This window comes from Pristiophorus japonicus, chromosome 3 (genome assembly GCF_044704955.1).
Source record: "Pristiophorus japonicus isolate sPriJap1 chromosome 3, sPriJap1.hap1, whole genome shotgun sequence".
In the NCBI taxonomy this organism is placed as follows: domain Eukaryota; kingdom Metazoa; phylum Chordata; class Chondrichthyes; family Pristiophoridae; genus Pristiophorus; species Pristiophorus japonicus.
The window spans coordinates 109,164,762-109,177,752 of NC_091979.1; the positions used below are offsets into that span (position 1 = coordinate 109,164,762).

The following is a 12,991-nucleotide window of genomic DNA, read 5'->3' on the forward strand; positions in this document are numbered from 1 at the left end:
GGAAATGCCGCAGCCCGCAGACTTGCTGCTGGTCATGATGTCTTCGAGAGCGAGGGATCACTCATCACGGCTCGCCAAATTAGGACCTGGACAAGCCAGGATCCTGTACTGTCAAGCGTAAAAAGACGTGTCTAAATGGAAATTGGTCTGCCATTCCCAGGGGAATGCAGGATAAAATTAAGCCTTATAGCCGCCGCAAGGATGAATTGCCTATTCAGTCTGATTGTCTGTTATGGGGTAATCATGTTGTTATGCCAAAAAAAGGCAGATAAACTTTTGTGCGAGATTTACACAGTACCCACCCAGGCATTGTCATGATGAAGGCCATTGCCTGGTCTCATGTTTGGTGGCTCGGCATTGACTCGGACTTGAAGTCATGCGTGCACCAGTGCAACATTTGCATGCAACTGAGTAATGCACCTGTGGAGGCTCCGCTGAGTTTGTGGTCATGGCCATCAAAACTGTGGTCAAGGATCCACATAGACTTTGCCGACCCCTTTCTCGGCAAAATATTTTTAGTGGTAGTGGAGGCTTACTCCAAATGGATTGAATGCATAATCATGTCATCCAGCACGTCCACAGCCACTATTGAAAGCCTGCGGGCCATGTTCGCCACCCATGGCCTGCCCGACGTCTTTGTCAGTGACAACGGACCGTGTTTCACCAGTTCGGAGTTCCACAAGTTTATGACCCGCAATAGCATCAAGCATGTCAGGTCTACCCCTTTCAAACCCGCGTCTAACCGTCAAGCGGAGCAGGCTGTCCAAACCATTAAGCGGAGCAGGCTGTCCAAACCATTAAGCGGAGCCTAAAATGCGTGACTCACGGCTCCCTACAGACCTGCTTGTCCCGCATTCTGCTCAGTTACCGGATGAGACCCCACTCGCTCACCGGGGTCCCTCCTGCCAAGCTGTTAATGAAAAGAGGCCAGTACAAACCGGACAGTTTGCACCTGGGCAGGACTGGAACCAATGTCCGAGAGGGAGTGTTTGCTAGTGCTGTTGGGAAGGGGTTAAACTAATATGGCAGTGGGATGGGAATCTAGGCAGGGAGACAGAGGGAAGTAGAATGGGGGAAGAAGCAAAAGATAGAAAGAAGAAAAGTAAAAGTGGAGGGCAGAGAAACCCAAGGCAAAAATCAAAAAGGGCCACGTTACTGTAAAATTCTAAAGGGACAAAGTGTGTTAAAAAGACAAGCCTGAAGGCTCTGTGTATCAATGCGAGGAGTATTCGTAATAAGATGGACGAATTAACTGCGCAGGCAGTAATTAACGAATATGATATAATTGGCATCATGGAGACATGGCTCCAGGGTGACCAAGGCTGGGAACTCAACATCGAGGGGTATTCAACATTCAGGAAGGATAGACAGAAAGGAAAAGGAGGTGAGGTAGCATTGCTGTAAAAGAGCAAATTAATGCAATAATAAGGAAGGACATTAGCTTGGATGATGTGGAATCTGTATGGGTGGAGCTGCGGAATACCAAAGGTCAGAAAACGCTTGTGGGAGTTGTATACAGACAACTTAACAGTAGGAGTGAGATTGGGGACAGCATCAAACAAGAAATTAGGGAAGCATGCAATAAAGGTACAGCAATTATCATGGGCGACTTTAATCTACGTATAGATTGGGCTAACCAAACTGGTAGCAATACAGTGGAGGAGGATTTCCTGGAGTGTATTAGGGATGGTTTTCTAGACCAATATGTCGAGGAACCAACCAGAGGACTGGCCATCCTAGACTGGGTGATGTGTAATGAGAAAGGACTAATTAGCAAACTTGTGGTGCGAGGCCCCTTGGGGAAAAGTGACCATAATATTATAGAATTCTTTATTAAGATGGAGAGTGACACAGTTAATTCAGAGACTAGGGTCCTGAACTTAAGGAAAGGTAACTTTGATGGTATGAGATGTGAATTGGCTAGAATAGACTGGCGAATGATACTTAAAGGGTTGACGGTGGATAGGCAATGGCAAACATTTAAAGATCACATGGATGAACTTCAACAGTTGTACATCCCTGTCTGGAGTAAAAATAAAACAGGGAAGGTGGCTCAACCATGGCTAACAAGGGAAATTAAGGATAGTGTTAAATCCAAGGAAGAGGCATATAAATTGGCCAGAAAAAGCAGCAAACCCGAGGACTGGGAGAAATTTAGAATTCAGCAGAGGGGGACAAAGGGTTCAATTAGGAGGGGGAAAATAAGAGTACGAGAGGAAGCTTGCTGGGAACATAAAAACTGACTGCAAAAGCTTCTATAGATATGTGAAGAGAAAAAGATTAGTGAAGACAAACGTAGATTCCTTGCAGTCAGAATCAGGTGAATTTATAATGGGGAACAAAGAAATGGCAGACTAGTTGAACAAATACTTTGGTTCTGTATTCACAAAGGAAGACACAAATAACCTTCTGGAAATACTATGGGATCGTGGGTCTAGTGAGAAGGAGGAACTGAAGGAAATCCTTATTAGGCGGGAAATTTTGTTAGGGAAATTGATGGGATTGAAGGCCGATAAATCCCCAGGGCCTGATAGTTTACATCCCAGAGTACTTAAGGAAGTGGCCCTAGAAATAGTGGATGCATTGGTGATAATTGTCCAACAATCTATTGATTCTGGATCAGTTCCTATGGACTGGAGGGTAGCTAATGTAACACCACTTTTTAAAAAAGGAGGGAGATAGAAAATGGGTAATTATAGACCGGTTAGTCTGACATCAGTAGTGGGGATAATGTTGAAATCAATTATTAAAGATGAAATAGCAGCGCATTTGGAAAGTAGTGACAGGATCGGTCCAAGTCAGCATGGATTTATGAAAGGGAAATCATGCTTGACAAATCTTCTAGAATTTTTTGAGGATGTAACTAGTAGAGTGGGCAAGGGAGAACCAGTGGATGTGGTGTATCTGGACTTTCAAAAGGCTTTTGACAAGGTTCCACACAAGAGATTGGTGTGCAAAAGTAAAGCACATGATATTGGGGGTAATGTACTGACGTGGATAGAGAACTGGTTGGCAGTCAAGAAGCAGAGAGTCAGGATAAACGGGTCCTTTTCAGAATGGCAGGCAGTGACGAGTGGGGTGCCTCAGGGCTCAGTGCTGGGACCCCAGCTATTTACAATATACATTAATGAATTAGATGAAGGAATTGAGTGCAATATCTCCAAGTTTGCTGGGTGGCTAAGTTAGGTGGTGGTGTGAGCTGTGAGGAGGACACTAAGAGGCTGCAAGGTAACTTGGACAGGTTAGGTGAATGGGCAAATGCATGGCAGATGCAGTATAATGTGAATAAATGTGAGGTTATCCACTTTGATGGCAAAAACACGAAGGCAGAATATTATCTGAATGGCAGATTAGTAAAAGGGGAGGTGCAACAAGACCTGTGTGTCATGGTACATCAGTCATTGAAAGTTGGCATGCAGGTACAGCAGGCGGTGAAGAAGGCAAATGGTATGTTGGCCTTCATAGCTAGGGGGTTTGAGTATAGGAGCAGGGAGGTCTTATTGCAGTTGTACAGGGCCTTGGTGAGGCCTCACCTGGAATATTGTGTTCAGTTTTGGTCTCCTAATCTGAGGAAGGACGTTCTTGCTATTGAGGGAGTGCAGCGAAGGTTCACCAGACTGATTCCTGGGATGACAAGACTAACATATGAGGAGAGACTGGGTCATCTGGGCCTGTATTCACTGGAGTTTAGAAGGATGAGAGGGGATCTCATAGAAACATATAAAATTCTGACGGGACTGGACAGGTTAGATGCAGTAAGAATGTTCCTGATGTTGGGGAAGTCCAGAACCAGGGGACATAGAAACATAGAAACATAGAAAATAGGTGCAGGAGTAGGCCATTCGGCCCTTCTAGCCTGCACCGCCATTCAATGAGTTCATGGCTGAACATGCAAAGGGATCAAGGGGTATGGAGAGAAAGCAGGAAAGGGGCACTGAGGTGAATGATCATCCATGATCTTATTGAATGGTGGTGCAGGCTCGAAGGGTCGAATGGTTGACTCCTGCACCTATTTTCTATACTTCTATGTTTCTAAAACCAGGCTCTCCTTGTACACCCAGATCTCAATGATCATGTCGAAACCAGAAGGCAACGGCAGCAATGGTACCACAATCGCGTGGCCGTATCACGTGACACTGCTGTTCATGACCTCTTATTTATCCTGAATTATGGTCATGCTCCAAAATGGGTTGCTGGCACAGTTTTGGCCAAGGAGGGGAACAGGGTGTTTGTAGTCAAACTGTTAAATGGCTAAACGTGCATGAGGCACAACGACCAAACCAAACTGCGATTCACAAACAACCCAGAACAAATTGAAGATGACATCATCATTGACCAACCAACACACATCCAACCATTCGTTGACCCTTGTGTCATTCACGAAGACGAACCTACCATCCCCAACAGTCCTGTCAGACCGACTGCTCCGCAATGCAACAATGGTCCTACTAATTCACCCAAGCTTGGGTTCGAACTGAGATGATCAACCAGGGAGCGGAAGGCCCTGGACCGTCTCAACTTGTAAATACAACCTGTACCAAGGACTTTGGGGGGAATTATGTTATGTATGTTAACTGGGTTTTACCTTCCACCGGAGGGCGCGACTGTCGAAGTCCTAATGGTCACTGGCAGACAAGTGCAAGCCCTGTATATAATGTTGGCAGCCATGTTGAATCCTCACTGAGAGTAAATAAACTCAAGTAAGGTCATGCCTGAACTAGCTCACCGTACTTAGCCTCGTGGAGTTATTTGATACTTAACAGTTTGCATTCCAGATTTAGAACAATGTATGGCAACTATAAAAGATACAGCATTCTGGTCATATTTTAGAAAGAATGTACCATGTTCTTAATTGCTGGGATTACTTAAGATATTATTATTGCTTGAGATTCCTCATCTAACAACTGATTCAGACCCTATCCCACTTATTAAGAACAGAACACTTTCAGTATATTGCTCTAATACTTTTATGTTGAGCTTTATAGTCGTGGCCTATGACGTTACACAGCAGGAATTTAACTCTTTTCCTCCAGAAATAATGCAGCTTTTTTGTCAATATTTACCCTTTCTAAAACATCTAATTTAGTAAAATGGGATACTATTTCTAAATTTGATCACCTTTCTATTAAAGAATATATTCAAATAATCAGAATACAAGGATGGTGTACTAGTTCAGAATTGAAAACAGTTCCTTGAAAATTTAGTAGCCAATTATGAATTCTGCACAGCAAAATACCATGCATCAGATTCTGAAAAACTAATTAAAATATGCAAAAATGTAATCTAGTAATATTTTTCTCATAAAAATGCAAATTACTTTCTTTCAAGGCATTTATTACAAAACAAAAAGAAACATTCAAAGATGGCAAGTAAAGCTTTTACAGATGAAAAATCAGTATCAAAAGAAACAAAACGTATGATTTTTTTAATACTGATTTTCATACACTGCAGTGCTTCTCACAAAAGATACCAATCAGACCTACGAGTTAAAAGATGTCAAACAGTTTTCGTCCAGCTTACCTAACCGTATTTTCATTTCTAAAAGTGTCTTGAATTGATTGGCCTCTGGGTTTCCAGGCTCATAAATGAGAACTGCAAATAGGATATCAGAGAAAGAACAAAATGTAGTTAATCTCCTCACTACTTTAAACAAGATGTTCAACAGCTAAAATCATTGTATACTAAATATATTAATGATGCAACACAATTTCTGTTTCAAACTTCAATGCACCATTAAGTGGGGTTTTCAGCTCTCAATTTCTTTTCGAATAAATGTAAGAACTAAGTGGTTATTGAAATCAAACCACGTGTAGTATTATGCCTCCATTGTACATAACTCTGACTTGATAAGCACATAAGAACATAAGAGATAGGAACAGGAGTAGGCCATACGGCCCCTCGAGCCTGCTCCGCCATTCAATAAGATCATGGCTGATCTGATCATGGACCCAGCCCCACTTCCCGGCCCGCTCCCCATAACCCCTTATCGTTCAAGAAACTGTCTATTTCTGTCTTAAATTTATTCAATGTCCCAGCTTCCACAGCTCCTTGAGGCAGCAAATTCCACAGATTTACAAACCCTCTGAGAGAAGAAATTCCTCCTCATCTCGGTTTTAAATGGGCTACCTCTTACTCTAAGATCATGCCCTCTAATTCTAGTCTCCCCCATCAGTGGGAACATCCTCTCTGCATCCACCTTGTCAAGCCCCCTCATAATCTTATATGTTTCGATAAGATCGCTTCTCATTCTTCTGAATTCCAGTGAGTAGAGGCTCAACCTACTCAACCTTTCCTCATAAGTCAACCCCCTCATCCCCGGAATCAACCTAGTGAACCTTCTCTGAACTGCCTCCAAAGCAAGTATATCCTTTCATAAATATGGAAACCAAAACTGCACACAGTATTCCAGGTGTGGCCTCACCAATATCTTGTATAGCTATAGCAAGACTTCCCTGCTTTTATACTCCATCCCCTTTGCAATAAAGGCCAAGATACCATTGGCCTTCCTGATCACTTGCTGGACCTGCATACTATCCTTTTGTGTTTCATGCACAAGTACCCCCAGGTCCCCAGAGAAGACAATAAAGACCATTCTCCTGGTGTACAGAGCATCTGTGACCTACTGGATGCAGCGATGAATGGCGAACTGGGAGATGTTAGCTCGGTCGCCTGCTCCCGAATGTAAGGATTCGATGGCGAAAAAATTCAGGGACACTGTGACCTTGAAGGCCACTGGCAGCGCCACCATCACCCTGCTTTGAGGTTGTAGGTCTGGTTCCTGGAGTTGGCAGAGTTCTACGACCACCTCCTTGTGAAGCGGAGCCTCCGAATACACTGCTCCTGGCTTGTGCAGGTAGGAGAAGTGTTCTCGGAAGACCCTATTGGGTAAGGCCTCCTACTGAGAGTCTGCCTGCCCTTCCTCCTCCCTCTGTGAGCAGCTTGCCCTCTGCTTCACTGCCTCTGCTGTATCTCCCTGTCATGCTCCAGCACGAGGGGTACAGCAAGTAGAGCCCCCATGACTGGGAGCAAGTGGTCTGAGCAGAATACTTGAATTCAGAAGCAAGGCCTTCTCCACTTGCAGCACTACTCCCTGCCGCTTCACCAAATTAAAATAACTGCAGATAGCTCCAACTAGTTGCACAAACTTACACAGAGCTAATAGAAATCAAAAAGCAAGTCACATGCAAGTTGTTGATGATCCCTTTAAATACCGCTGGTGTGGGTGTCCCTCATGTAGCTGAACGCATGCTCGTATTTTGGAGAGGGAGTCGAATGGAGCGACAGCGTCAAAAATGGTAGGTTGTGCGTCAAAACAGCGTTGCACGCTGATTGATGTCACAATCTGCCTAATTAGCATTTTTCTGGCAAACGTAGGCAACGGCTGTGCTGCTGACCTGCCCCAAATAGCTGGAACTGAGCAGAGGCAAGGTGGCTGCCAACAATTTTATGTCAAAACCGGCCTTAACAGCCGGTGCTAAGGTGCCGAATTTCACGGCCTCGAGGCTGGATTTTCGGCTTTTTGCGTTTTCGCCTGTTTCTGGGCGCAATTTGCAGCGGATTCAAAAATTTAGCTCCGGGTTAACGTTATCGCCAGAGTGTGCAGCTTTTGCCAAATGAAAGTTCACGAGGAGCGTTAGCGCTAACTCCGGTGGTTACACCACACAATTTGTGCGCCGAAGCCGAAAGTTCCGGCGCTAAAAGAAATTGGCGGTTCTGCGCATGCGCAAATTTTTTTTTTCTTCCCGTGTTTCTGGTCTGCTGTCCAATCGCAAACGCTAATGCAGGGCATGGCCATGCGCATGCGCTGAATCAGCCATTTTACATTGGGATTTTGATGATAAGAGGACGACGATTCAAGACAGCGTGACAGGCGATTCAGCCATGAGGTTAATGAAGCTCTAGTGGGGGTTGTGGAGAGAAGATATCAAGAGTTGCATCATAGGGGTGGATCTAGACCATTGCCATCCATTTTTAAAAGGATTTGCAGGGAAGTCGCTGAGGAGGTCCCTGCCTCAGACACTGATCAGAACTGGCACACAGTGCTGAAAGATGTTTAATGATCTTCAAGGATTGTTAGAATGAGCACAATCTTAATTCATGCACTCCTTCATTACTTCAATTATTGACCTGTTATTTATTCTCATGCTGTTGGTGCCTCTCAGCATTCTGTGGGTTGCCTCCTAAAATGCATGACACATAGGTAGGCTTAACTTGGTACCCTATTTGCCATGAATGATCTTTACACATTATTAAGATTGCTTTTTGAGATCTCAGAAGATGGCTCCGCACTTTGATGTCCTCCTGATGAACCACATGCAACTTCCAAGGCCATTAAACAGAGGACTGTATTACGTTCAGACAGTATGGTATAAGTGCTTAGGTGGCTATCTGTGCCACAAGACCAGATGGACCCTCTTGTAACCATTCCCATTTTCATCTTTGCAGGCAAAGAAGTCACATAATTGCCGTGAGCAGATGCGACATCGACATCGAGGAGAGAGTGGCAGGCCTCATAAAAACATAGAAAATAGGTGCAGGAGTAGGCCATTGTGGCCCTTCGAGCGTGCACCACCATTCAATAAGATATGGCTGATCATTCACCTCAGTACCCCTTTCCTGCTTTCTCTCCATACCCTTGATCCCTTTAGCCGTTAGGGCCATATCTAACTTCCTCTTGAATTTATCCAATGAACTGGCATCAAAGACTCTCTGCGGTAGGGAATTCCACAGGTTAACAACTCAGTGAAGAAGTTTATCCTCAGCTCAGTCCTAAATGGCTTACCCCTTATCCTCAGACTGTGTCCTCTGGTTCTGGACTTCCCCAACATCGGGAATATTCTTCCTGCATTTAACCTGTCCAGTCCCATCAGAATTTTATATGTTTCTATGAGATCCCCTCTCATCCTTCTAAACTCCAGTGAATACAGGTCCAGTCGATCCAGTTTCTCCTCATAGGTCAGTCCTGCCATCCTGGGAATCAGTCTACTCAACCTTTTCTCATAAGTCAACCCCCTCATCCCCAGAATCAACCTAGTGAACCTTCTCTGAACTGCCTCCAAAGCAAGTATATCCTTTCGTAAATATGGAAACCAAAATTGCACGCAGTATTCCAGGTGTGGCCTCACCAATACCTTATATAGCTATAGTAAGACTTCTCTGCTTTTATACTCCATCCCCTTTGCAATAAAGGCCAAGATACCATTGGCCTGCTTGATCACTTGTTGTACCTACATACTATCCTTTTGTGTTTCATGCACAAGTACCCCAGGTCCAGCTGTACTGCGGCACTTTGCAATCTTTCTCCATTTAAATAATAACTTGCTCTTTGATTTTTTTTCTGCCAAAGTGCATGACCTCACACTTTCCGACATTATACTCCATCTGCCAAATTTTTGCCCACTCACTTAGCCTGTCTATGTCCTTTTGCAGATATTTTTGTGTCCTCCTCACACATTGCTTTTCCTCCCATCTTTGTATCATCAGCAAACTTGGCTACGTTACACTCGGTCCCTTCTTCCGTATTAGCCAATCGTGAATAAAACGTTTATTTTACGATGGATGCACATTCAAAACTTAGTGTATTGGAGACATTGCCCAGAAATTGGTTTGTGCCCAACTTCTGGGGCAAATCCTGTGGCAAACCCTGTGGCAACAATTAATTGTTGCGCCGAAACTGATCGGCAAGAGTACCAGGGTAAATTGACCCTCTTGCATCATTAGGACACGATTAGTTTCAATGTGGAGCCAGGAGGCGCATTCCTGCTCCTCCTGGCTCCACATTCACTTTCATTAAAAACATTTTTACCTAGCTTTTTGGTGGCACCTCCAGCGATCCTTTTAATGACTGCTTGTTTGGTTACTGCTCACCTAAGAAAACTGACCACAGCATGCACGGCATATGCTGCAGTCAATTGCACTCCAATATTTGATAGGAGCTTTAAATAGGCATTTGCATAGGCCACGGGCCCAACGCATGTTTAAATCATCAGCAAAGTGATAGTCATCATCATAGGCAGTCCCTCGGAATCAAGCAAGACTTGTTTCCACTCCTGATGTGAGTTCTTTAGTGGCTGAACAATCCAATACGAAAGCCAGACTTTGTCACAGGTGGGACAGATAGTCGTTGAGGGAAGGGGTGGGTGGGACTGGTTTGCCGCACACTCGTTCCGCTTCCTGCGCTTGATTTCTGCATGCTCTCAGCGTTGAGACTCGAGGTGCTCAGTGCCCTCCCGGATGCACTTCCTCCACTTAGGGCGGTCTTTGGCCAGGGACTCTCAGGTGTCAGTGGGAATGTCACACTTTATCAGGGAGGCTTTGAGGGTGTCCTTGTAACGTTTCCGCTGCCCACCTTTGGCTCGTTTGCCATGAAGGAACTCCGAGTAGAGCACTTACTTTGGTAGTTTCGTTTCTGGCATGCGAACTGTGTGGCCTGCCCAGCGGACCTGATCAAGTCTGGCCAGTGCTTCAATACTGGGGATGTTAGCCTGGATGAGGATGCTGATGTTGGTGCTTCTGTCCTCCCAGGGGATTTGGGGGATCTTGCGGAGACATCGTTGGTGATATTTTTTCAGCGACTTGAGGTGTCTACTGTACATGGTCCATGTCTCTGAGCCATACAAGAGGGCAAAGTGATAGAAGGAGTCATCAACAGTGCGAGTAAGTTGCACTTACTCACCAAAAGCCTGCCTACTGATGCTCAGCTTGAGTTCCACCAAAACCATTGGGCTCCAGATCTCATTACCGCCATGGTCGAAACAAGAAGAAAAGAGCTGAATTTCAGAGGTGAGGTGAGCGACAATCCTTGACATCAAGGCAACATTTGATCAAGTACTGCACCAAGGAGCCTTCGTAAAATTGAAGTCAATGAAAATCAGGGGAAAAACTCTCCAGTGGTTGGAGTCATACCTAGCACAATGGAAGATGGTTGTGATTGTTCAAGGCCAATCATCTCAGCCCCAGTGCATCATTGCAGGAGTTCCTCAAGGCAGGGTCCTAGGTCCAACGATCTCTAACTGCTTCATCAATGACCATCCATCCATCATAAGGTCAGAAGTGGGGCTGTTCACTGATGATTGCACAGTGTTCAGTTACATTCACAATACTTGAGATAAGGAAGCAGACCGTGCCAGCATGGAGCAAGACCTGGACAACATCCGGCCTTGAGCTGATAAGTGGCAAGTAACATTTGTGCCACGCCAGTGGCTGATAATGACCATCTGCAACAAGAGAGTGTCTAACAACTGCCCCGTGACATTAAACGGCATTACCATAGTTGAATCCCCCACCACCAACAACCTGGGAGTTGCCATTGACCAGAAACTCAACTGGACCAGCTATATAAATGCCCAGGCTACTAGAGTTGGTCAGAAGCTGGGTATTCTGCGGCGAGTGGCTCACCTCCTGATTCCTCAAAACCTCTCCAGCACCTACAAGGTAGAAGTCAGGAGTGTAATAGAATACTCTCCACTTGCCTGGATGGGTGCAGCTGCAACAACATCCAAGAAGCTCAATACTATCCAGGACAAAGCAGCCCGCTTGATTAGCAGCCCATCCATCACTGAAAATATCCACTCCCTCCATCACCAGTGCACCGTGGCTGCAGTGTGTACCATCCACAGGATGCACAGCAACAACTTGCCAAGGCTTCTTCAACAGTACTTCTCAAACCCGCGATCTCCACCACCAAGAAGGAAAGGGGCAGCAAGTGCATGGTAACACATCACATCTAAGTTTCCCTCCAAGTCACACAACATCCCAACTTGGATATGTATCGCCATTCCTTCATTGTTGCTGGGTCAAAATTTTGGAATTCCCTTCCAATAGCTTTGTGAGAGTACTTTCATCACATTGACGGCAGTGGTTCAAGAAGACAGCCCGCTACCACCTTCTTAAGAACAACTAGGGATGGGCAATAGTTGCTGGTCTTGATAGAGATGCCCATATCGTGAGAATGAATTAATTTTTTTTAAATGGTGGGCGTCCTGGACGAACACAGGGCGCCTTAAACAATATGCGATGTAGCACATTCCCAGCATGGAATAAGCGCGCATGCCATATTAGACTCTTAGTGCCCGTTTTTCGCCTGATAACCGAATACTGCCCAATCCAATTTCTAGGCCACATGCACCTGTTTCGGTCATATTCTGTACTGTTTTGTAGTCGCTAAAAGCAGAACTGAACCATTTGCAAAATTGCACTGTTTCACAAATCCCATTCTTCTTTGGAAAAACCTAGTTTGTAATATTCCATTTTCAAGAGGATGACTCCATTCCCTAATTTTTCAGTTCTGATGTCAGGGTCTCATGAGAGATTTAGACACTGACCATAAAAAGTTCACTTGTTAAAGCAATGCTAGCATTCGCCCCCACAAAATTTATATTCTGGCCCAAAAAATCCACAAGCCTGACATCCTGGCTTAAGCACGGGTATCACCTGTCACTGACCATGCCGAAGTATGTGGAGTCAGGAGAAGGTCACCTCGGTTAAATATTGTCCTGCCACTGAGAGTGCAATTTGGGAGCCCAGTTGACTGAGATAGACAGAAATTCCTGCGTAGGGTGCCCGGAAGGGATTGCCAGGCCCCCATGCAAAGATACTTTAATAATGCCCATCAGTTTCCTTTGTAAGGTGGGGGGGTCATATAAATCCCCAAACCTTTTTCTATCTTTAGGGGTCCAGGCCATAAGCTAGGCTAGGACTGCCCAGTGGGCAAGACTTACACTAGCTGGTGGAATGAATACAGCTGTTTTCATCTGGCATACCAACCAACTGCCTGGGTCAAGACAAGGAAGAAAACTTCTGAACCTATTATTGGTTTCATGCCGCCACTTTGGTATTATTGCATGTCATTTCAACATTTGGAACTTCGCACTTCTTTTGCTCTATTTGTAGAAGACAGCCAATAGCAATCATAAGAAACCATTTACAGAAGAATAATCCTCCCAATTTCAGACCACTAACCCTGTAGGAAAAATGGTAGAGGGGGAGAGGT

The 12,991-nt window shown here is 44.9% G+C and overlaps 1 protein-coding gene across 7 annotated transcripts in view; it reads right to left on the minus strand.

The window, feature by feature from the left end:
* erich2 (glutamate-rich 2) overlaps positions 1-12,991 on the minus strand; it is a 326,385-nt gene that overhangs the window by 41,700 nt on the left and 271,694 nt on the right. For 5 of the 7 annotated variants that reach the window (XM_070875669.1, XM_070875668.1, XM_070875670.1 and 2 more), the window contains one exon: positions 5,521-5,592. In XM_070875669.1, coding sequence (XP_070731770.1) covers positions 5,521-5,592 — 72 coding nt within the window. Of the gene's footprint in view, positions 1-4,585; positions 4,681-5,520; positions 5,593-12,991 lie in introns of those variants that run through there. The other 2 variants (XM_070875671.1, XR_011592662.1) reach the window with 2 other exon arrangements.